General features: G+C 41.6%; 1 protein-coding gene across 2 annotated transcripts in view; it reads right to left on the bottom strand.

Moving 5' to 3' along the window:
- Positions 1-26,420, bottom strand: part of tubgcp3 (tubulin gamma complex component 3) — a 135,843-nt gene that overhangs the window by 10,698 nt on the left and 98,725 nt on the right. For both annotated transcript variants that reach the window (XM_073029190.1, XM_073029198.1), the window contains exons 13-20: positions 26,132-26,240; positions 20,713-20,902; positions 16,529-16,664; positions 13,688-13,756; positions 12,273-12,408; positions 10,912-11,000; positions 6,448-6,579; positions 3,522-3,662 (exon numbers count right to left, since the gene is read on the bottom strand). In XM_073029190.1, the coding sequence (XP_072885291.1) occupies positions 3,522-3,662; positions 6,448-6,579; positions 10,912-11,000; positions 12,273-12,408; positions 13,688-13,756; positions 16,529-16,664; positions 20,713-20,902; positions 26,132-26,240 (1,002 nt within the window). The remainder of the gene's footprint in view (positions 1-3,521; positions 3,663-6,447; positions 6,580-10,911; positions 11,001-12,272; positions 12,409-13,687; positions 13,757-16,528; positions 16,665-20,712; positions 20,903-26,131; positions 26,241-26,420) is intronic.

Below are 26,420 nucleotides of genomic sequence, written 5' to 3' on the forward strand. Positions count from 1 at the left end.
AGCATTAGGGCAGTCTCAGATGGAAAGTTAAAGTTACCTTCTGTTGCACCCCTATTACTCTTACAACTATCTGCAATCTCCCTACATACCTGCTCCTCTTCTCTGCAGGAATGTTGGGATCTACAGAATAATACCAAAGTGATCACAATTTTTTTATTTGTATATTCTTGTGGGATGATCCCTGAGTAATATCCTCTTATTTCTGGTTAATAATAATTTATAACAACCTGTTGAAAACTGTCAGTATTTTTCCATTTTTGTGTTCCCTTTGAAGATTTGGCATCATGTTGCCATCCCCAAAATGGACTGCCAGGAAAGGCATTTCTGTTGCTCCCCAATTTACAAAGATATTTTAATTCCATGCAGGGAGACATCTTGAAAGCTGAAGCTCTTATTTTTAAAGATCAAATGTTTATCTAATCTCCAAGACCAACACACATTTATCACATCTGTAGTGACATAACTAGCAGGAACTTCTTCCAAGCAGTAGCAAGCTGTTGTATAGGAGCTTGCTTAATGCTCAAAAGTGATTTTGCAAGAATTAATTTATTGAAATAACAGAGTTTATAATGTACATTGCCAAAATGTTTTGCATACAATGAAAAACTCATTTCACTTGTACCATTACAGCATCACTTTTGTATGCATCAATATACCACAGGTTGTAATGGAATGAGAGAATCAATAAGTAATTTTGGAAGAGTTGGCAAAAAGAGCTGTGTTGTTCTAACCATGGAAGCAGATCAAAGCAATAACATTCCCTGATCTGTGACAAATCCTCTGCCTCAGCTTCTTCAACTGATACCTTACTCTTATGTTCCTACTTAGCAAAGACAAAATATATATATACATATCTATATATATATATATATATATATATATCCCGAAGTAGACTATTGCTGCTTGAGGCTCAGTGGTGGATTTAACCAGCTTGAACTTTGTAACATATGTGGGGATAAATACAGAATTTAAATGGGGGCCTCATCTGTAACTCTAATTCCAATGATGGCACTCTGTACCAGGGTTCATTACACGCCAGAGAGTACCGCATAAAATCTAAGATAGAACACTACATATCTAAAGATACACTGTGCTCCCAGAAAGGCATGAGGGAGTGAGAAATGCTGCACTGTCAAAAGGACAGTGCTGGAGGGAGGGAGGAATGGGTACTGCACTGTCGAAGTGGCATCTCTCATTCTGCAGTTTCAGTTAGGTGTAAAAGATTCCAGTCATAATTCAAACAGGAAAAGAATTGCCCTTGTGCTCTGAGAGTATTACTAAATTTTTATTCAGCGTTGTTAAAAAAGATAATTTAGCAGTTATTCTGCACAAAGATTTTTGCCTTGTACAATTCAGTTCTCATCTTTGTGCAGGTTACAACAGTGAATTCTCTGGTTGTAAAGTTAAGAGAGTATAGTACAGCAGAGGCTTTGCAGCTGAAGTTGCAGCTCTGGCATCACCATCTCAAAGCATAACCTACTGTACTGGCAAGCTAGATCTGGAAATAACAGCACAGTGATATGCAACAAAGAGTTCGTCTTGCGAACCATGAATGTCTAACATACGAGTTGCTGTTTTTATCATCCACTGACCGAGTTAGAATGACTAGAAAGACCTAGTTGCCAGACTGGGTTAATAGTAGGTGGTATGAGCTGCAGCACAAGGGAGATACTTACTGACATTATCCTCACTAATCTATCCCTTGCAAATACCTATTGCAAATATTGGAGCAATATCTAAGTGATTAACCACACTTTATTCTTGGAGAGTGTTCCATCTTTATACAAAAGGCATTGTGCGGTGTCACCATTCTGTCAACTGAGATAGTTTCAGAAAAGATCTCACAGCTCTAAGCTGTTCACTAGGAGGTAACTTGAACTTTTAATAAAAGCAGTATCACTGCATTTCTCCACAATCCAGGCCTAGCATTTTTCTCACTCCACTGGAAAAAGGCCAAGATGTTCTTTATCGCCTTTCCAACATCATATTTAGTGGAGTATTGTTTCAGTGCAGTCGCCCAAATTCTTTCAAAGCAATGAAACAGACTGCAAATTACTGAACGTGGGGATCTGAGACTCCTTCAGCCTGATGTTGAGAAGCTGATATCACTGCACCAAGCCCATGAAGCAGTGAATAGTTGAATAACTAATAACATGCTCTAAAATTGTTAATAAAATTTTTATCACTGTAATTAAATAATTTTATTTGTAACTTTAAATAGATTTGAATTTTTTTTGCAATTAATTGTCACTGTTCTAAATTTGCAGTTCCTATTTTATTTCACTGTGCATCATAAATCAAAATTCTTTATAGTTTTTATGTGATGGCCAGAAAGAGAGAGGTGTTAGGGAGATGTGGTCTGGGAGCCAAAAGAAACTTTGGGAACCACTGCTTTGATCAAACTATTCCAATCATTAGACAGATCTGCTTTAAAGAGTGGAAAATTATCCAGGTATGTACAGTTCACAAAAAAAAAATCCAGATCTTGCTGAATTACTGCCCTATTGGTCTCTATCATCAGCACATTGGATACTATCAATCATAAAGTTTCAAACAATATTTACTCAATAATAAACTGTTCACTGGTACTCAATGTGGTCTCTAGTAGGATGGCTGATTCCAAATCTCATTACAATCTTAGTTACAGCACGAGCATAAAACTGAATTGCAGAGGTGAGGCAAGAATCACTGTCCTTGACACTAAAACTCAATATAACTAGCTGGTACAGTTAGTAGCCCAGAAGCCCTTCTTCCTAAATTTGGAATTTGGAGTTCTTGCTGGTGGTTGTAAAATGTATAGTCCTAGCACAACTTTTCACATAATTATTTTTTGCTGCATGAGACATCTATCTTGGCAACATTCAGGTCTGGTCTAAAATGTGGTCAGACTTTAATCATCTCAAAAAGAGAGTCCAATCATCTAATAGCTGTTACTACATCTCCCATCATCAACTAGAAAACCAGAATTCTAACTGCAAGTCATCTAATACCATGGCCACAAGATTAGATGCTTGGTATTCTGCAGCAAGCAATTTGCCAAAGCCCAGAAGAGTAGTACTGGGCGATTTTAATCGTCAAATACAGTAGAACTAATATCTGCCACCCAACCACTCAAAAACCCCAAAGGGTTGTTATCAGCTCACCAGCTAATGCTTGCCACATTTCTTTACAACTCTCTAGACTCTCATTCCCTCTGCTCCCTTCCAACTAACTGGGACCCAGTCCTAGTGATAGTACTCTCATCACAGTAACTTCAGCAGTTGAAGCTCATCCTGCCGCCTTGAGGAATCGTTCAGATGGAGATAAATGCCATTCTTGTCAAAGATGTTAGCATCAGGAAATTAATTTACAATTAATTTGTTGGGTATCCTGATGTGAAAAAAAAAGTGTTAGATAACTGCAGTTTATAGAACCTGCTCCAACTGCTTCTATCATTGTTAATAGATGTAGCTTTACCCATACCTCCTGCTGTTTATAGATCTTACCCATAATACAATATTTCAGCAACACATCTATCATACCTCTGCCTGTCTTTCCTTCTTCAATTCTGCATACCGCAGCCGATGATGTAATTCCTCAAGGGCCGAACGATACATGGACTCTTGCGCACTCTGAAACTCCAAGATTCGATCAAACAGTGCTCGAAGCTGTGTTAACAGTTCCTAGAACAAAAAACAATCAACCATCAGGAAAAGGTTCAATATATTTCCATTGACAGATAAGCAATGCTGTTGTCAGCCACAATGCACTTGAGAGATTAAACCCGGGAATGACTGCTTTGGGCCTGTAATAAGTTGGTTTGTGGATTCCGTTCAACTTTTTGACCCGGAGTCAAAGTTTCTCAAGCCAACACTTGCTGCATATATGGCTATTGCAGGGTCTCCCAGTTACCGCCTTATGCAACTGCAGCACATCACCTGCCCTGCCATCTGCTCTGATTAACTAATGTCTTATTTATTAGTTTAATTAGTGTTTATTAGACTTCAGCACTGTGAATGTGCAGAACTTGCTGCATTTGTTCAACCACAACATACTGGAGAAAATAAAGGAAAAATTACACACTTATTCACCTGCACCCCTGTCTTGTGACTTCACATGTAGACACTCACAATCAGAAAGAGACTATGAGCATTGTTTCACCATTAGATTGAAACTAACCAAGCTGATTGAATGGGGCCTTCTTTGTGCTTTTTTTGTGTCACTTGTTCTCCATCAGCAACATCACAGCACTGATCTTCAGACTACCTTCAGCTTGTACTTGCTAGTTTCTGGATCACAGCACCCTTGCTGATACACAGAAGCAATGGAAATGTATGGTTCAGGACGTCATTACACTCGTATCTATGATGGCCAAAATGGACTCTATAGTTTTTAAACTGTGGTTCTTTCTTTAAGTGCCCACCTTGTCACCTTTTCGTGCTTTAGTACTGTAGAAGGCGCAAAATGAAACATTTCTTTCTGCATCCCCAAGGCCCTCCATAATTTTCTGCACTGAATGAAGTTTTCCAACAAGCTCCTTTGGCTTCTGGCTGGGCATTTCAAAGTGCTTCACAAGATTGGCTTGAGTGGACCACCAAAGACTCATTCAGCCAAAACCTGGAGTACCAACAGAGGGATGAAACAACTGGACCTCATTTTCATCAACTTACAAACTGCAGATTCATCTCTCCATGACAGGATTGGTAGGAGTAATAACAAAATGATCTTAAGACTATCTGATCTTCGCACTGAGCACATCATGCTGAGTATGATGTAGAGTATCCGAAATGGCGTCAACCCAGCAACAGATCTGGCAATCAACAATGTGCTGAAGGCCATTAGCAGTAGAGCTGCATTACAGACAATCTATTATCTCAAGATCTGTAAATTCCCACTCTTCCAATACAATCAAGCCAGGGACACAACGTGCATCAATTCATGAGTGTAGACAGGCTTGCCAGGAGGAACCTCAGACAATATTACATCAGTCTAGTGAAGCCACATAAAAAGACTGCAAATGGCTAAAGAATGCAAGTGATCATATCAGATCAAAGGTGTACATTGATATGACTGAATTTAGTCATGTTTAATTCAGATCAACAATTCTACAGCAAACTGAAGTTATGGGAGGAGGGGAGTGAATGCTGGAAATGAAACAAACTTCCTTTTCCAAACAGTAACTGAACCCAGAAAGTGAAGTAAAACAAGTGGATAATCTACCTCAGATTATCATCATGGAAGTCTAAAGCCACTTATTCACTCCAGAGATATCAAAGCTCTGGGATCCAACATCAGTGCTAGAGACATTCTCCAGAATTTCTATCAGTTCTGATCTGGAGCAGATTCAATGGGCTGAATGCCTAATTCTGCTCCTATGTCTTATGATCTAATTTCTCATGTCACTTGTCAAACTGCTAATGTATACAGCCACAACACTGACATCAACCTAACAACTTGAAAATTACTCATTTATATCCTGTCCACCAAAAAACACACCAGACAAAATCAGTTTCTCAATGATTATCAGATCTGAGCATGTTGAAGAGCTGGATGTCACTGACAACTTGTCAACAACCGCTATTTACACTACAAGAACCCGAGCAAAATTTAAAGTAAGTGGAAAATTCATTGCCATCTGGGGTCACATCTGGTACGAAGAATTCAGAAAGACAGAGAAGATCTCAATAAAATGTACAGAATTCTTAAGGGGTTGACAGATGGACGAGGATTTGATGTTTCCTCTAGATGAGGCAACGGGGGTCACCTATTGCATCTGGTGCTCCCGGTGTGGCCTCCTCTACATCGGCGAGACCCGATGCAGATTGGGGGACCGCTTCGTCGAGCACCGCTGCTCCGTCTGCCACAATAGACAGGACCTCCGGTTGCCACCCACTTCAACTCTGCTTCACATTCCAATTCGGATATGTCCATACATGGCCTCCTCTACTGCCATGATGAGGCCAAACTCAGGTTGGAGGAGAAACATCTCATATACAGTCTGGGTAGTCTCCAGCCCCTTGGCATGAACATTCAATTCTCCAACTTCTGGTAATTCCCTCCCCCTCCCTTCCCCCATCCCAGTTTCACTCTGCCTCCTTCTCCAGCTGTCTATCATCTCCCTCATGGTTCCGCCTTCTTCTACTACCCACAGTGCTTTCCCTTTACATTCCTTCTTCACCTTTCCTGCCTATCCCCTCCCTGCTTCCCCTCTCCCACCCCTTGATCTTTCTCCTGACTGATTTTTCACCTGGTACCTACCAGCCTTCTCCTTCCCACCCTCCCCCCACCTTCTTTATAGGGCCCCTGCCCCCTCCCTTTTCAGTCCTGATGAAGGGTATCAGCCTGAAACGTTGACTGTTCATTTCCACGGATGCTGCCCGACCTGCTGAGTTCCTCCAGCGTGTTGTGCATGTTACTACATCCTTAATATACAGTTTCATCAATGCAGGGCAAGCTGATGTCACTTACTTCGGAGTTGCTGTCCAGCAGACATTGTGAGACTATTGTGTCAAGGAAAGTTTCATGAGCAGCAGTGATGTGATCAAGATCCTGTGCCTGTTGCAACTTATTCCACAGCTCATCCCAGGAACATTCCAATACCTGCAGGACATCGATAACCTCAGTTATAACAAAATATTTCATTGATATTAAGCTCCTTGTGTGTGCTTCACAAGTGAATTACATAACAAAATCTACCACTGAGCCTTGAAAGAAGATACAAAGACAGATAACCCAAAATTTAACTAGAGCTACATTTTAAGACAATCTTAAAAAAGAGAAGATTGACAAATATTAATTTACTGTAGGTAAGAAGTTTCTGACCTTCAAGTGCAGGGTGTAGAAGGCATAGGTTATCCAACAATTATAATCCAATTGACTCATTAGAGTATAAATTAATATACAATTAAGATCTGCTGATTTAAGAGTTTACCCCTTTGTTTCCTCTTTGGTAAAATGAAAAACAGAAGCCTCTTGAAGCCACAATCCAACTAATTCTGTTAACACCCTCTGCCTCAGCAGCAATGACAAAAACTAGGGACTAAAGCAGTCTACTTCCCTACTTTTGGTGAACAACCTCTGCTTGTATTGCGACTGTTGTAATAAGCTGAACTCATTTGATACTGCATAAGAACCATGAAACCGATGGTTTAATTTCGCTGCTGAACACTGGTGCCTCATCAATCAGTTAAAATCTTCACAGCTGTGAGCTTTCAGCTTGGCAACAAACAGTGGATTTAAATTAGAAATTTTATTATCAAAGCTGCATTCCACAACACTTAACAAACCCGGCTCACAGAAGACAGAACAGTACAGCACAATACAGGCCCTTCGGCCCATGATGCTGTGCCGACCAATACAAACCTACTGTATGATCAATCTACCTTTTCCTCCTAAACAGCCTATAACATTCCATTTTTCTTGTACCCATGTACCTATCTAAAGGTCACTTAAACGTCCCTCTATCACCATCCTCAAATGTTCCAGACACTTGCCACTCTGTGTAAAGAAAAAACCCTATCTGACATCTTGAACTTTAACTTAACCTTAAATTTCCCTCCACTTATCTTAAAAACATGTCCTCTGCTATTGCCCTTGGCCACACCTGGGAAAAATTTCTCTGGATGTTCACTCTATCTACCATAATCTTATACACTTCATTCAAGTCGTCTCTCATACTCCTTCACTCCAATGAGAAAAGCCCGAGCTAGCTGAACTTTTCCACATCAGACATGGTCTCTAATCCAGGCAGCATTCTGGTTAATGCCATCTCTAAAGCTTCCATATCTTTCCTATGAGACAACTAGAACTGAACACCATACTCTAAGTGTGGTCTAACTGGAATATTACAGAGCTGCAACCTTACCTTACAGCTCTTAAAATCAACCCCCCTACTAACGAAGGCAAGCACACCATCCGCCTTTTTATCCAATTAACTCGTGTGGCAACTGATCTATGGGCTTAGACCCAAGATCTATCTGTTCTTCCACACTGCTACTAAGAATCCCACCACTAACCTACTCCATCTTCAAGTTCAATCTTCACACTTTTCTGGACTGAACTTCACCTGCACTTCTCCACCAACCTCTGCATCCTGTCTATATCCTGCTGTAACCCATTACAACCTTTTACACTATCTGTAACATTACCAACCTTTATGTCATCAGCACAATTACGAACCCACCCTTCCACTTTCTGATCCAAGTTATTTATAAAAGTCATGAAGAGTAGGGGTCCCAGATCAGATCCCTGCACAACACCACTGGTCACCATCTACTACCACCCTCTGCTTTCAGTGGACAACCCCAACTCTGAATCCGTGTAGTCAAATTTCCATGGGACCCTCCTGGCTATTGTCAAATGCAATACTAAAATCCACCGCTCAACCTTCACCAATTTGTTTTGTCACCTCTTCAAAAACTCAATCAGGCTCTCGAGGCACAACCTACCCCTCACAAAGCCATGTTGTCTGGACCCAATCAGACTATGTTCGTAAATCCTGTCTCTAAGAATCCTCCCCATTAATTTGCTCGCCACTGACATAAGACTCACTGGTCTATAATTTCCAGCATGATTCCTAATAACTTCCATGAACAACAGAATATCTGCCACCCTCCAGACCTCTGGAACTACTCCTGTGGCCAAGAAGGATGCAAAGATCATTGTCAATGCCCCAGCAACCTCTTCCTTCGATTCTGCAGTAACTTGGGTTATATCCTTCTGGCCCTGGGGACTTAACTATCCTAATATTTTTCAGAAGGTCCAATACTGCCTCTATCTTAATCTTGACATGCTTCAGCACATTAGGCTGTTTGATGCTGACCTCATTTATCAGGGCTCCTCTCCCCAGAGAACGCTTAACTATTAATTAAGGACCTCCCCTTCCTCCAAGCACATCTTTCCCAATTCTCGGTGATACCCTCAATTTAGTCATCCTCCTGTTCACCACAAACGTGATCCTTTGGGATTTTCCTTAATTCGACTTGCCAAGGCCTTCTAATATCCCCCCTTCGAGCTCTGCCAAATCTTTTCCTGACTAACTTATAACTCTCAAGAATCCTGTCTGATTTTTGTTTCCTCAACTTTAGGTATGTTTCCCTCTTCCTCTTGACTAGGTGCTCCACATCACTTGTCAGCCACGGTTCCTTCAACCTATCATCCTTTCCCAGACCCAGTGGGACAAACCTGTCCAGAACCCTGTGCAAGAATTCCCTAAACAAGCTTCACATTCCTACTGTGCATTTGCTGAGAACACCTGTTCCCAATTTACACTCTCCAGTTCCTGCCTAATTAAAAACTTTCCCATATTGTCCATGGATATGCTAAAAAGTCAGGGAGTTGTGATAGCTATCTCAAAATGCTCACCCACCAAAAGGCAAGTTACCTGACTTGGTTCATTGCCTCATGCTTGATTCAGAATGGCATCTCCTCTAGTCAGTCTGTCCACATACTGTGCCAGGAATCCTTCCTGAACATCTAACAAATTCTACCCCATCAAAAGAGGAGCTAGTCCATATTACAGATTGAAGCATCCCATAACAACAGTTAAAAGGTGTCGACTACATCAACTTTGCCTCCAATTTCCACTCTGCCCTCAAATTTACCCGGTCCCTTTCCAACACCTCCCTCCCCTTTCTTGATCTCTGTTTCCATCTCTGGAGACAGCTTATCCAATGATGTCTATTACAAACCCACTGAGTCTCTCAGCTACCCAGACTATACCTCTTCCCACCATATTACTCGTAAAAATGCCACCCCCTTTTCTCAATTTCTCCATCTTCGCTGCATCTGCTCTCAGGATGAGGCTTTTCATTCCAGAGAAAGATGTCCTCCTTCTTCAAAGAAAGGGGCTTCCCTTCCTCCGCCATCAACACTGCCTTTAACTGCATTTCATGCAAGTCTGCCCTCACCTCATCCTCCCGCCACCACACGAGGGATACGGTTCCTCTTGTCCTCACTACCACCCCATCAGCCTCCGCTTCCGACACATAATTCCCTGCAGCTTCCGACATCTCCAACAGGGTCCCCACCACCAAGCACGTCTTCCCCTCCCCTCACACTCTGCTTTCCACAGGGATCACTCCCTACGCAACTCCCTCATTCCTTTATCCCTCACCACTTATCTCACTCCTGGCACTTACCCTTGCTACACCTCCTCCATCACTACCATTCAGGGCCCCAAAAAGACATTCCAGATGAGGCGACACTTCACCAATGAGTCTGTTGGGGTCATCTATTGTATCCAGTGATCCCAGAGCGGCCTCTTGCATATCGGTGAAATCCACCACAGGAGACTGCTTTACCGAGCACCTACGATCCGCCCGCCAGAAAAAGCAGGATCTCCCAGTGACAACCCATTTTAATTCTACTTCCCATTCTGACAGGTCCATCCACAGCCTCCTCTACTACTGTGATGAGGCCACACTCAGGTTGGAGGAGCAATAACTTATATTCCATCTGGGTAGCCTCCAAACTGATGGCATAAACATTAATTTCTCAAACTTCCATCCCCCCTCTCTATTCCCCATCCCTTTCCCTCTCTCACCTTATCTCCTTGCCTGCCCAATGCCTCCCTCTGGTGCTCCTCCCCCTTTCTCTTTCTTCCATAGCCTTCTGTCCTCTCTTATTAGATTCCCCCTTCTCCAGACCTGTATCTCTTTCACCAATCAACCCCAACTCTTTACTTCACCTCCTCCCACCCCCTATCTCTGACTCTTCGTCTTTTTTTTCTCCGGTCCCACTGAAGGATCTTGGTGCAAAACATCGAATGCACTCTTTTCCATAAATGCTACCTGGCCTGCTGAGTTCCTCCAGCATTCTGCGTGTGTTAAAAGGTGTAATGTTGCTCAAGCATAATTAATACAAAAATAATACATTTGAAACTAACTTGGCAAGGCAACAATTTTACAAGTGATTGCTGCTTATTGGGCATACCTCAAAAGTGATGTAATACTGCATCTGATGTACAAAGTGCACCATTTCTGATGCCAGAATGTGACACTGGTGAAGCACTCCTGATAGCTCTGAAGGAGATAGAAAAGGCGGTAAACTTCAGAACAGTGAAAGGTCAAAGAAATTTGATTTACAAAAGTGTAAGATCGCAGTTTTCTTTCAGTTCTGAAACATAGATCATAACGTCAAAACTTGGAAGCCATATCTCCCTTCCCACCAGGTGGTTTCTGGTAATATTTCTGAAGATTCAACAAAGATGAACTCAGTTAAGATTCCAAATTACATCTTTGAGCAAAAGCAAGTGGAAATAATGGATTGAATGCTTCAACTCAATAACCTTGTTTAACATTTAACCAACCATCAATTATCTCAGAAATACCACTCATGATAAACAAGGTAGCCTGACACACATTTGAGCTCGTCCGTTGCTGAGAAAGGAGAGAGAGGCACAGAAGACCTGACTGTACTCATCTGAACACTGAGCAAGAACACGGAGAAGGAACTGCAAAAGAACACCAAGCCTTCACTCATTTCAGCGCTGGTTGTAGTGAAGTCTCATATCAGTTTTTAAAATCTCAGTAACACCCAACCTAACTAATGAATATTGATTGCTGGCTGAGAAAGAAGTCCAGCTGATGTACTGTGAAGGATACTTTTGATTTGAAGGTCACTGGAAATGGGCTATGAATTGAGGCATCTGGAAACTATGAACTGAACAATAGATGACAAGTTTGATGCATTACAATTCACAACTATAGCTGTTGTGCCAAATTTAAGGCAGGAAGAGAAAAGAAAAAATTCCTAATTGCTGATTGGTAGGTTGGTACTGTGGCGTAGCAATCGTTTTTCAGCACCAGTGATCACTGATTGGGGTTCAATTCCCACTGCTGTCTGTGAGGAGTTCATACACTCTTCCTGTCACCACCTGAGTTTCCTTGTATGTTCCAAAAAGGCATTAGTGAGATGTGATGACACTTGTGGGCTGTCCCCACCACATTCCTCAGACTATGTTGGTCGTTGACGCAAAATTATGCACTCCACTGTAAGTTTTGATGTACATGTGACAAAGCCAATTGTAAACTTTGTTCCTCAAAATGAATCATTCAGGGAATTTCTCGAAATTATTACATAAAGTCAGTTCATCTTCTTGGACAGTCTAAGCTAAAATGAGAGCCCTGACGAAGTACTACAAGAGGAAACTGGATGCCTTAAGAACAGACTTTGAGTAGTAGTTGGGCATGGAGAACAGTGGGACGATGTCAGAGGGAGACGGCTGATAGTAGGGGGAGATGTGGAGCCAGCTCCAAGGGAGCCACGGGGGATGGCAGTAGTGAATCGCCTACCTGGTATGTTTTTAAGCAACTTAGCGTTACACATCTGTCCTTTCCAAATATCAGTGAGAACATACTCCATTCGTTTAGCTCGCCACAGGAAGTTGAATACCCTTAAATAATGATTCATACATTCTCGCGTGAACACCTGAAACACAACAGCCATCAATTAAAACATTAATCAGGAGCTAAAGCTAGGCAGCTCCACATATACTGATCCATTTTCTTTTCTCATGGGGACATAATGGAGTGGGGAATGAGGTGCCATGGATTTAATTTCATAATCTATGAATACTTTCCAGCTCTTAGCGTATTAGTAAAATGCAAGGCATTAGTAATCATTCAGTAAGATCCAGATAACAAACAGAATTGAGATGTTTCTTTCAAAATTCAGAAACCTGTGGGGCAAAGGGACTTTGGAAACATAGTGCAGGATTCCCTAAAAGTTAACTTGCAAGTTGAATCAGTAGTAAGGAAAGCAAATGCAATATTAGCATTCATTTCAAGAGGACTAGAATATGACAGTAAGGATGCAATGTTGAAGCTCGATACGACTTTGTTCAGACCACATTTAGAATATTATGTGCAGCTTTTGGCTCCATATTAAGGAAAGGATTTGCCAGCATTGCAGAGAATAAAGAGTTCGTGAGAATGATCCTGAAAATGAAAAGGATAATGGATGAGGACGGTTTGACGGTTCTGGACCTGTAATCACTGGAGTTTGGAAAAATGAGGGAGGATCTCATTGAAACATATTGAAATATTGAAGACTTCGATAGAGTGAAAGTGCAGAGGATGTTTCCAAAAGTGGGAGAATCTAGCACCAGAAGGTACAGCCTCAGAATACAGAGACAAGGAAGTATTTGTTTAGCTAGAGGATGATGAATCTGTGGAATTCATTGCCATGGACGGTTGTGGAAGCCAAGCTATTCGGTATATTTAAAGCGGAGGTTGATCATTTCTTGATTAGAAAGGGCATCAAAAGTTACAGGGAGTAAGTAAGAGAATGGGGTTGAAAGTGAAAATTAGTCAGCCACAAACGAATGGAAGGATAGACTCAATAGGCGGAATGATTTTATTCTGCTACTATGTCCTATGGTCTTTAAAAGAACATAATTTCTTGACAAGACATTTAGTTACCAGGTGGCCTTCCTGATACATTTCCAAAAAAATCACAATAGCTTTCAGTTTGGATTTAAAACGGCTATTTTAAAATCATTGTAAAAAAGTAATGATGAACTATTATTAATGTTTTAAAAACATATGCAGTTTAAATAGTATAAATTATTAACCGAATTCAACTTCAGGCTAAATGCCAACAAGTCAAGTGCCTCTCAAAAAACATTACAAAACAGACTTTAAAATAGACTGTTCAAGCGCTAGATACATTTCAAGGACTTCTGTCATTTTCATAGAACTGTACTTACTGTTGCAATTGGGCCATCAACGTGATAATCCAAACTGAACACATCCCATCCTGTATCTCCAGCCGATATCTAGAAAGAATGCAAATAAGAAATTAACTTTGGAGAAAGTAGGAGGACCACAACATGAACATAGGGTTTGAAGGCTTACATGCCTCAACGATCCGGAGAGCTATGTTGATCTGGAGTTAGGGGTTTATGCTTTGGCTCTTGGTAGGGTCACCTCCAAGTTCGGGGGTTCAGCTCAGGCTGAACAAACCTGACCGGTAAAACAAAATTGTTATAGAAACAGCAATGAAGAATCCTTCTACATCTAAGTGAGATGGCATTCCTGAGTCTCTAGCTAGGACTTGCATGACTGACAATAGTGTAAACTGAGAGGAAGCTATTGAAATGATGAAGGAAGCCCTGAACACTCCAGAGATAGAGGATCTTCATTGCTGCCCTCAATGCCAGCAGCCCAACAGGCAGCAGGTTTGGACAAAGTTGCTCACCTAACATGAGCACTGATTCAAGCCAAAAGGAGCTCCTGGATTTCCTTGGGTATTTTCTATTATTGCTTATCAATGGTATCACTAGACTTTTCCAGTTCAACAAAAAGTTAAAACTATGATAGAGGTTTTTTCCCAGGGCTGAAATGTGTTGCCACAAGAGGACACAGGTTTAAGGTGGTGGGGAGTAGGTACAGAGGAGATGTCAGGGGTAAGTTTTTTTACTCAGAGGGTGGTGAGTGCCTGGAATGGGCTGTTGGCAACAGTGGTGGAGTTGGATACAATAGGGTGTTTTAAGAGACTTTTGGATAGGTACATGGAGCTTAGAGAAATAGAGGGCTATGGGTAAGCTTAGTAATTTCTGAGGTAGGGACATGTTCGGCACAACTTTGTGGGCCAAAGGGCCTATATTGTGCTGTAGTTTTTCTTTGTTTCTATAATGGCAAAGGCATTTTCATTCCAAGGTGCTGGGAACGAACATAGGTTGTAAATACAGGAGAGATAGGTGAACAGGAATGAGAGCTTTGAATGCTCTCAATATTATGGAAAGAAGAACAAGACATTGTGCTGCAATAGTAAAGTCTAGATCCGTGAACACTACCGATGGCTAGAGACAGGGATAAACAGTTACTGTTTTTACTGAGATCAAATCAAAACAGAGGTGTTTTCCTGATAACGGGGTATGTGGTCAGAAGTTTATTTTGAAATGTGACAATATTCAAACTAGTTCACATCAAACACTCGCCAAGGAGATACTGTAGATGGCGTCTATGGCCATACAATTAAATTTTTGATGGGGAGGCAATAGATTCAGGTTTTTATTGTGAAATACACCAGGGTGCAATGAAATTCCCTGCACCCATGAAACTCAGGGTAAACCTTATACATGGTAATTACAAAAACAATAAATAGTGACAAGCAGAGATCAAGAAAATGGGGTAACAATTGTAGTACAAAAAGAAATGGTTGTAGTTACACTGGAAGGAATCACTGAACAAGAAGTTTCTGTTTATCCATTACTGAAAACTGGATAAGCAGTTTAGGCCATGGACAGGTAAAAAGAGGAAGGTGTGATTTGAGTTTTATGCTTTGAGTGCACACTCAGAAATTGACGCTGCATGTTCAATTCATGAGGAACATAAAAGAAAGCATTTCATTAACTCTTTCAATATGAAAGAGCAGAAAAGACCACAAAGAATGTTGTTTGGACAAGAGGCCTGTGTTGTGTTGGAAGCTTGGCCAGGCTAGTTTTTATTCCTTGGAATGTAAGAGAATGACAGCTGACCTGAAAAAGTATTTAAAATGATGATAAACATACATCACTCCACTCCGCCTGCCCCAAGTAGAAAACAACGCTTCGTACACCAGGATATTGTTCATCGATTTCAGCTTGCTGTTTAACACAATCATCCCTCTAAGTCTGGTGGGTAAACTATCCTCCTCGGGACTCAACGCCCCTCTCCGTAACTGGATCTTGAACAAAAGGACCCCAGTCAGTCCGAGTTGGCAGCAACATCTCGAGCTCCATCCCACTGAGAAGTGACACACCACACCCCTGGGGTTGTGTACTCAGTCCACTGCTGTTCATGCTGCTGACTCACGACTGCACTGCCAGGTTTAGTTCAAACTGCATCATCATATCCACTGATGGTACCACAGTGGTTGGACTCATCAGCAACAATGCCGAGTCAGTATGCTGACAGATTGTACAGAGGCTTGTCAGATGGTACGAGAACAACAGCCTGAGTCTCAGTGTGGATAAGAGGAAAGAGATGATTGTGGACTTCAGGAAGGCACACATCAACCACTCTCCATTGCACATCAATGGGTCCACCATGGAGAGAGAAAAGAGCACAAAGTTTCTTGGTGTGTACATAACGGACAACCTAACCTGGACCCACAACACCTCCTCACTACTAAGAAGACGCAACAGCATCTACATTTCCTGATGAGACTGAGGCATATGAGGCTCCCTGCCGCCCTTCTATCAACTTTCTGAATAAATGTGAGTGAAGTGTGGTCATTTCTGAGGGGGGCGAATCTGGAGAGAAGATTGTATCATAATGGGTACAAGAGCATCAGATAGAGGTGAGGTTTAGACCAAAGGGACAAACACCTACAGAAAAATTGTACCAAACAGAGGATCAAAGATTAGCTCTTTCTCCATGGATGGGTGCAAAGAGGTAGGGAGAATGAAAGGGGAATGTAGCTGGATCAGAACTCAGGGAAGTGATCATAAGTAGGAATATTAAAGAAGGGTAGCAGTATGAGATGATGATGATGAATTGGGATAGTCATTAAAACCGGCAGGGATGTGCAGCAAACCTTTCTGTAAATTTGCAATATTAATTACCTCCAAGAGTCTAACATCCAGGCGTTTGAGGATCTCAGGATTATCAAACTGTGCATTTGTGGCTCGAACAGCAGTTTCAAGGATTCCGGTCAGATTGTGTTGATACAGTGTTGAGGCTGATCTCGCCAACTCAGGCCTATCACATAACAGTTATAGGAGTTAAATTTTTATTCATGACATGACATGAAAATTTTTTATTCAAAAACTTGCACTCAGCCTTGTCATTTGTTAAGTTAGGGAACGCATCTACTCAGTAACTACATACACATTACATAGGTGCAAATGAGATTAGATCACGTGCAATCATTCATGACTCATGACAGCTCGCAATATATTTATGTTCAACTCGAGATATAACAGATATTGCCTTACTCACAACCCAAATCAGATTGCTGTACACACAACTCAGATCAGATAATGAAATCTGGGATAAGACCAGTCATATATTTGTAGCATAGAAGCAAGTACCTGTAACAGATTCTGCTCCATTGCCAAATATTCTTTCCACCATTTTCCTGGTCTCACACTAAATCAATTTGTTTGCAATTCTGATGACTCTGCGGCTCAAGCTAAGTTTTGAACTCCAGATCACTTAAATCACATTTTATAACTTGGTCCTCTTCAGTCCAGAGGGATATAACTGATCTCAAGATCAGTCCATGGCCCTTGACTCTTTATGATTTACATGAATGACTGGAGGAAGGAATGAAATACAAGTGTTCTATGTTTGCCAATGGTAAGGAAGTAGGTGGAAGGGTATGTTTTGAGGACATTGTGATTCTAGAAAGAGATACAAATAGATTGAGTGATTGGATGACAACCTAGCAACTGAAGTTTAATGTGAGGAAGTGTGAGGTTATGTACTTCAGTAAGAAGAATCTAAAGACAGATTATCATCTAGGTAAAGTTCAGAATAACCCAAGTGTTCTAGTGCATGATCACAACAAGTTACCGAATCCAACAAGTAGTTAGAGAGGCAAATGGCACGTGAGCCTTTACTACAAATAGATTGGAGTTTAAGAATAGGGAGGGTTTGTTATAGTACAATAGTATATTGATGGGGCCTCACCTGGAAACTGCACATAGTTTTGGTCCCATCATCTAAGTAAAAGGATATAGTACCATTAGAGGCAGTCCAAAGGAAATTCACCAGGCTAATTCCTGGGATGAAGTGGTTACCCTGCCACTAGAAGCCAGACTGTTTTGGTCTGCATTTCCTTTGGAAAAATGAGAGGTGACCTTCTTTAAAGCATAAAAGATCCTGCCAGAGTAAGTGTTGGGATGTTTCACTAGTGGGAGTCACAAACCAGGGGATATAGAAGCAAAATAAGAGACTGTAATCCCATCTGTCCATAGAACAAAGAACAAAGCACACAGCACAGGAACTGGTTCTTCCACCAGTTATGTTGTGCCAAACTAATTAAATGCACAACTAAACTAATCCCTTCTGGCAGTGCATTCCAGGCACCTACAACTCAGTGCAAAAAAAACCGACACACGAGTTGCTTTCCACTAGTTTGCTTTTACCCTCTTCCTGGCATGGAGAAGGCCCAGGACAGACTGGTTGGTGTGGTAATGGGGAAGGGAATCTGACTACCAGCTCTCTATCTTTCAGTCCGTATGAAGAGTCTTAATCTGAAATATCCTCTTTTCATTTTCTTCAGGAGACGCCGGCTGACCTGCTGAGTTACTCCAGTAGCTTGGATTTTTGCTCCAGATTCCAGCATCTGCAGTCTCCTGTGTCTCTTAGAATAAGGGATAAGGCCCTAGGCTCTTCCATGAGGGGAAGCATCCTCCCAGTATGCATCCTGTAAAGTCCCAAATGTTTCAATAAGGTCACCTCTCTTTCTTAATTTATAAGAGTGCAGACGTAACCTATTAAACCCTTCTTCATTGAATATATCCTCTGTATCCAAAGCAATTCTCATGAACGGCCTTCAATGTTAATGTACAGTATCTCTAAATAAAAGGACCAAAGCTGTACGCAGTATTCTGGATATAGCTTCTCTGCTTACTGTTTCATGCTAGAAGGCTACAGGCCAAGTACTATAAATGGGATTAGTATAAACAGGCACGTGATAGCCAGTTGGGTATTAGGGATTATAAAGTATTTGACATTTTTCAGGAATTACGTGAACAGTAGGCGTTAATACACATGGGAACCAGTCTTTAAAAAGAACTGTTCAAGTGTTACCTAAAAGTGGTGGACTATCAGTTTTGAAATTGAAAGGACCGCTTTGTGAACACATTATTGTCGGCAGCAGGAGGCCACTTGAGGGATACGATTTAAAAATTGAAGGCAGCATGACATGCTCTGATATGCATCAACTAAAAATAAGAAAAAAGCAGCTATATTAATTGTTCTACATCAAACACCTTTTGTATCACTGTGATAGAAATCAAGAAAGGTATCAGACCAGACTTGTCGCAGTAATAACAATGTGGGCCAAAGGGCCTGCTTCTGTATGACTCACAACTCTGAGATAATCTTTTATCTATGCTTATATCATATTTCCATAAACCACAAGCTGCTTTGTGTATAATTACTGTGTGTGTGGCATCTTGTTGAAAACAATTTGGTTTGGTGGAGTTATGGGTCCAACAAAGCATGATGGCTCAGCATGTGGGTAAAGGCAAGAATTCTACTCAAGGGTCAGTAGTGGCTCCCTCCCACAGCTTTGGGGTATTCAAACAGTGCATCCTACCAAAAGTGTCCCACCTAACCAGAAATGTACTCTACCCACCATCACAGCACAGGAACCATTATCTCCTCTTTCCAATATCCCGTAAACCACGCAAAAATCCATGAGAACCACTCAATAGCTCTCTCAGTTTCCTGAATGGTACGCAAAGTGTAAGCTGCTTTCATCCCGAGTTGATCCAACAGCTGCTTCTTTGCCTCCAAGTCATCCACACCATGGATTTATCAATAGCTTGTCTGTCACCTGCTTTAGTATATCTGCTGAGAGAAATTCTTACCTGATGTATCTGTTGGAATTCTTTGAGAAAATAGCAGGCAGGATTGACAAAGGGGAGTCAGCGGATGTTATTTACTTAGATTTTCAGGAGGCCTTTGATAAGATGCTGCACATGAGGCTGCTTAACAAGAGCCCATGGTATTACAGCAAAGATACTAGCATGGACAGAAGATTGCTGACTGACAGGAGGCAAAAAGTGGGAAAAAGGGAGCCTTTTCTGGTTGGCTGCCAGTGGCTAATGGTGTTCCATATGGATCGGTGTTTGGACCACTTTTGACTTTATATGTCAATGATGGAATTATGTACTTATGGCCAAGTTTGCGGACAATAAGAAGATAGGTGGAAGGGCAAGAAGTGGCAGATGGAATATAGTGTAGGGAAGTGTATGGCCATGCACTTCAGTAGAAGGAGCAAACAGAGAAAATTCAAAAAGCATAGGTGTAAGATTATTTGGGAGTTGGTTAGGAAGGCAAATGCAATGTTAGCATTCATTCTGAGAGAACTAGAATACAAGAGGGTGTAATGCTGAGGCTTTATAAGGCACTGGTCAGACCGCATTTGGGAACATTGTGAGCTGTTTTAGGTGCCTTACCTCAGAAAAGATGTACTGGCATTGGAGAGGTTCCAGAGGAGGCTCATGGGAATGATCGGTTTAATGTACGAGGAGCGTTTGATGTCTCTGGGCCTGTCCTTGATGGAGTTTAGAAAAATGAGAGGGGATCCCATTGAAACCTATGAAGTACTCACTAAGCCTAGAGTAGATGTGGAGATGATGTTTCCTATAGCAGGTAAGCCTTGGACCCGAGGGCACAGCCTCAGAATAGTAATGTCCATTTAGAACAGAGATGAGGAGGAATTTCTTTTTCAGGGTGTGAACTTGTGGAATTCACTGCCACAGGCAGTTGTGGAGGCCAAGACATTGGGTATATTTAAAGTGGAGGTTGACAGGTTCTTGGTTAGTCAGGGTATCAAAGATTACGGAGAAAAAGCAGGAGGATGGGGTTGAGAGGTATAATAAATCAGCCATCATGGAATGGCAAGGAAGATTGAATAAACCAAATGGCCTAATCTGCTTCTCTGTCTTACTGTCCAAATGCTGACAGAATGACTACAACTAGTCACTCAAAAGATAACCTTGATGTGTTGGCACATGATGTCCTCTTTTAATCTTAATCACAATCTTCAAGATGCTCGTGTGGTACTCACTTAAGCAAATCCATGAGGTGACGTACGAAATCTCCCTGACCCAGGAGTAAGTAACGCCGTGCTGCCTTAATGTGCTCCAGCAAATGATAATTCCGGTTCAGTACATCGAGCAAGTATTTGCTAGTTTCATGATACGCTGCATCAATTTTTTCTTGAAAACCACCTTCCAAATCAGTGAACAGTTCAGCAGCTAGAATGAAATTTTAAAAATATGAATAATGTTTTTCTGATATCTGTTTTAATACACTGCAATATTACACTCTATTAATAACAGATATCCATACCTGAGTTGAAGGTTCTCAGATAAATTAACTCACACTAACTGGATATTTTAGACTTATATACTAATGAGCCAAAACTGATGTAATCTCTGATGACTCAGCAGTAGTTTGGGTGTATAAAGGGAAGACGGGAGGATGAAGACCTGGTGGTGGACTTCGTCAAATGGTGCAGTTGAATCATCTGCAGCTCAGCATCAGCAAGGCAAAGGAGGTGGTGATGGACTTTAGGAAGACTAAGCCTGCACTACTTCCTATTACTATTGATGGCGAGGATGTGGATGTGGTGAGGACCTATAAATACCTGGGGGTGCACCTGAATGACAGTTTTGAGTGAAGCACCAACATAGAGGCGTTGTACAAAAAGGACTAGTGTTGCCTCTACTTCCTGAGGAGACTGATGTCCTTTGGAATATGCAGTATTCTTCTGCACATGGTTCACCAGTCTGTTGTCACCAGTACAATCTTCTAAGCAGTTGAGTACTTGGGCAATGGCTTCACCATTGGTGATGGCAACAGGCTCAATAAACTGATTAGAAAGGCAGGATCTGTTATAGGAGTCAAACTGGGCACACTGGAGGCTGTGGTAGAACAAAGGACCCTATGGAAAATCCTGGCAATTCTGGACAGTGTTTCTCACCCTCTGCATGCCACCTTGGCTGAACAGAGGAGCACTTTTAGTAATACATTAAGACAACTACACTGCTCCAAAGAGTGCTATATGAGGTTATTCTTAGCCTCGGCCATTAGGCTCTATAATGAGTCAACCTATTGTTGGGGAAGTGATGACTTCTTCCCATTAGACTGTTTGAGGTAACTTTTTTTTATTCTTTCTTACTTTTCTTCTAATATTTGTACATTTGTGTATCTGTGCACTTGTAATGCTACGGTGACACTGCAATTTCTATTGGGAACAATAGTGAATCTATTTAATCTTAATGTCATTTATTAATTTCTCAATGGCAACACTGTATGTATGACAGCTTGCACATCAGCAAACACGTTAGAATGTTCTAACATAGAAAATTTCCCATCACAAAAACAGTGACCCTGCACAAGTATTTCTCTCCATGTAGGCACTCTGGCGATTACAATCTCTCATTCTATCCCTGATCTATATGATTGTATTTTTTTTTATTGAGATACAGCACAGAATAGGCCTTCCAGACCTTCAAATTGCGCCATCCAGCAATCCCCATTTAATCTTAGCCTAATCACGGGACAATTCACAAAGACCTACTAACCTACCAACCAGCCTTTGGACTGTGGGGGGAAACTGGAGCAGCCAGAGGAAGCCCACTTGGTCGCGGGGAGAATGCACAAACTCCTAACACTTTGAGGGGTGACAAATAAGAAAAGATTTTAAAAAGTGGCTTCACTTTCAAATTCACTGTAATAAACCGGCATAACAGTTTACTGTCTGTATACAAACAGAAGCCCGAATGCAAGGAACCAGTCCAGAAAGTCATACAGTGCTGGTTCGGGGAAATGGAGGAGCATTTACGTAACTGCTTTGAGTTGGTAGACTGGTCTGTGTTCAAAGACTTAGTAGCCAGCTTAGGTGAGAGCATCACCGTCATGGACTTTAGCAGCAAGTGTGTTCGGGATGATGAAACAAAGAGGATATTCCAGTTGTTCCCAAACCAGAAATCATGGAGTGTACCAATCAGGTGACCCTAACCTTTATTGAAAATCTAAATACAAACTCAAAGCTATCAGAGATGCCAAGTGCAATACCAGCCCCAAACTGATTCCCAGACCAGCTGTCAGTTGTGGCAGGACCTACATGCTATCTAATATTGAATGGCTCCTTAGTACAATAAAATAGACTCTTCACCTCACAACCGTGCACCCGATTGTCCACTTGCACTGCACTTTCTCTGCAATTGCAACACCTTATTATACACTTATCGATTTACATAGCACTACCTCGATCACTGTTATAATGAATTGATTTGCATGAACAGTTCACAAGATGTGTGAGGGAGGATAGGCAGGTGATAGAGAAGGGACACACTCAAACGGACGGTTTGAGATGTGTCTATTTTAACACAAGGAGTATTGTGAACAAAGTGGATGAGCTTAGAGTGTGGATCAGTACTTGGAGATATGATGTGGTGGCCGTTACAGAGACTTGGATGGCTCAGGGACAGGAATGGTTACTTTAAGTGCCGGGTTTTAGATGTGTCAGAAAGGACAGGGAAGGAGGCAAAAGAGGTGGGGGCGTTGCACTGTTGATCAGAGATAGTGTCATGGCTGCAGAAAAGGTGGACGTCAAGGAGGGATTGTCTACAGAGTCTCTGTGGGTGGAGATTAGGAACAGGAAGGGGTCAATAACTTTACTGGGCGTTTTTTATAAGCCTCCCAATAGTAACAGGGATATCGAGGAGCAGACAGGGAAACAGATCCTGGAAAGGTGTAATAATAACAGGGTTGTCGTGATGGGAGATTTTAATTTCCCAAATATCGATTGGCACCCCATCTAAACCCCTACAGTGAGGGGTTTAGATGGGGTGGAGTTTGTTAGGTGTGTTCAGGAAGGTTTCATTACACAATATGTAGATAAGCCTACAAGAGGAGAGACTGTACTTGATTTGGTATTGGGAAATGAACCTGGACAGGTGTCAGATCTCTCAGTGGGAGAGCATTTTGGAGATAGTGATTATAATTCTATCTCCTTTACAATAGCATTGCAGAGAGATAGGAACAGAGAAGTTAGAAAAGTGTTTAATTGGAGTAAGGGGAATTATGAGGCTATCAGGCAGGAAATTGGAAGTTTAAATTGGAAACAGGTGTTCTCAGGGATAAGAACGAAGAAACGTGGCAAATGTTCAGGGGATATTTGTGTGGAGTTCTGCATAGGTACGTTCCAATGAGACGGGAAAGTTATGGTAGGGTACGGTGACCATGGTGTACAAAGGCTATAATAAATCTACTCAAGAAGAAAAGAAAAGCTTACAAAAGGTTCAGAGAGCTAGGTAATGTTAGAGATCAAGAAGATTATAAGGCTAACAGGAAATAGCTTAAAAAATAAATTAGGACAGCCACAAAGGGCCATGAAAAGGCCTTGGCAGGCAGGATCAAGGAAAACCCCAAGGCATTCTACAAGTATGTGAAGAGCAAGAGGATAAGACGTGAAAGACCTATCAAGTGTGACAGTGGGAAAGTGTGTATGGAGCTGGAGGAAATAGCAGAGGTACTAAATAAATACTTTTCTTCAGTATTCACAATGGAAAAGGATCTTGGGGATTGTAATGTTGACTTGTAGCAGACTGAATAGCTTGAGCATATAGATATTAAGAAAGAGGATGTGCTGCAACTTTGGAAAGCATCAAGTTGGATAGTCGCCGGGACCAGATGAGATGTACCCCAGGCTACTGTAGGTGAGGGAGGAGACTGCTGAGCCTCTGGCGATGATCACTGAATCATCGATGGGGATGGGACAGGTTCCAGAGGATTGGCGGATTGCAGATATTGTTTCCTTATTCAAGGAAGGGAGTAGAGACAGCCCAGGAAATTATAGACCAGTGAGTCTTACTTCAGTGGTTGGTAAGTTGATGGAGAAGATCCTGAGAGGCAGGATTTATGAACATTTGGAATGTTATAATATGATTAGGAATAGTCAGTATGGCTTTGTCGAGGGCAGGTCATACCTTACGAGCCTGATTGAATTTTTTGAGGATGTGACTAAACACGCTGATGAAGGAAGAGCAGTAGACGTAGTGTATATGGATTTCAGCAAGGCATTTGATAAGGTACACCATTCGAGGATTATTGAAAAAGTAAGGAGGCATGGGATCCAAGGGGACATTGCTTTGTGGATCCAGAACTGGCTTGTCCACAGAAGGCAAAGAGTGGTTGTAGACAGGTTATACTCTGCATGGAGGTCGGTGACGAGTGGTGTGCCTCAGGGATCTATTCTGGGACCCTTACTCTTCGTGATTTTTATAAATGACCTGAATGAGTAAGTGGACGGATGCGTTAGTAAATCTGCTGATGACACAAAGGTTGGAGGAGTTGTGGATAATGTGGAGGGCTGACAGAGGTAACAGCGGGACATTAATAGGATGCAAAACTGGGCTGAGAAGTGGCAGATGGAGTTCAACCCAGATAAGTGTGAAGTGGTTGATTTTGGTAGGTCAAATAGGATGGCAGAATATAGTATTAATGGTAAGATTCTTGGCAGTGCTGAGTATCAGAGGGATCTTGGGATCTGAGTCCATAGGACGCTTAAAGCAGCTGCGCAGGTTGACTCTGGTTAAGAAGGCATATGGTGTATTGGCCTTCATTAATCATGGAATTGAATTTAGGAGCCAAGAGGTAATGTTGCAGCTATATAGGCCCTTGATCAAACCCCACTTGGAGTACTGTGCTCAGTTCTGGTCGCCTCACTACAGGAAGGATGTGGAAGACATAGAAAGGGTGCAGAGGAGATTTACAAGGATGTTGCCTGGATTGGGGAGCATGCCTTATGAAAATAGGTTGAGTGAACTCGGCCTTTTCTCCTTGGAGCGATGGAGGATGAGAGGTGACCTGATAAAGGTGCATAAGATGATGAGAGGCATTGATCATGTGGATAGTCAGAGGCTTTTTCCCAGGGCTGAAATGGTTGTCATAAGAGGACACAGTTTAAGGTGCTAGGGAGAAGGTACAGAGGAGATGTTAGGGGTAAGTTTTTTACTCAAGAGTGGTGAGTGCGTGGAATGGGCTGCTGGCAATGGTGGTGACAGCAGATACAATAGGGTCTTTTAACAGACTTTTAGATAGGTACTTGGAGCTTAGAAAAATAGAGGGCTAATGGTAAGCCTGGTAATTTTTAAGGTAGGGACATGTTCGGCACAACTTTGAGGGCCGAAAGGCCTGTATTGTGCTGTAGGTTTTCTATGTTTCTAAGATATATTTTCCCACAGAACCTCAGTAATGTGACAATAATAAACCAATTTACTAACTTAGATGGATTGAGGTACAGTGGAAAAACTCATCTTGCGTATATCTGTACAGATCATTTCATTACAACAGTGTATTAAGGTAGTACAAGGTAAAAGAAGGTAATACAGCTTAAGAAATGGCAAAATACTTAATCTTAAAATACTCAAGATACTAAATCTCCAGATTTAGAAAAGGTAACAATTGCGTCTTACCATCTTTTGGTGAAACAGATGATTTTGTCACCGCCATCATCTTTGCTGTTGGAGTTTGATCATGACAAACTTGATGCAAAAAATTTATGGATTTCCCAATCAAAAGCACCTGAGGCAGAAAGAAAAGAAAGTCAAACTTTCTATATTCTGATTTCCATCAAGTATTGGTACAAGTACAGAGACGTCAAAGGCTCTCCATACATTAAAGCCTTTCATTCCTGAGATCATTCTTGTGAACCTCCTCTGGACCTTCTCCAGGGCCAGGTCATCTTTCCTTACGTATGGAGCC

Source organism: Hemitrygon akajei, chromosome 2 (genome assembly GCF_048418815.1).
Source record: "Hemitrygon akajei chromosome 2, sHemAka1.3, whole genome shotgun sequence".
Lineage (NCBI taxonomy): Eukaryota > Metazoa > Chordata > Chondrichthyes > Myliobatiformes > Dasyatidae > Hemitrygon > Hemitrygon akajei.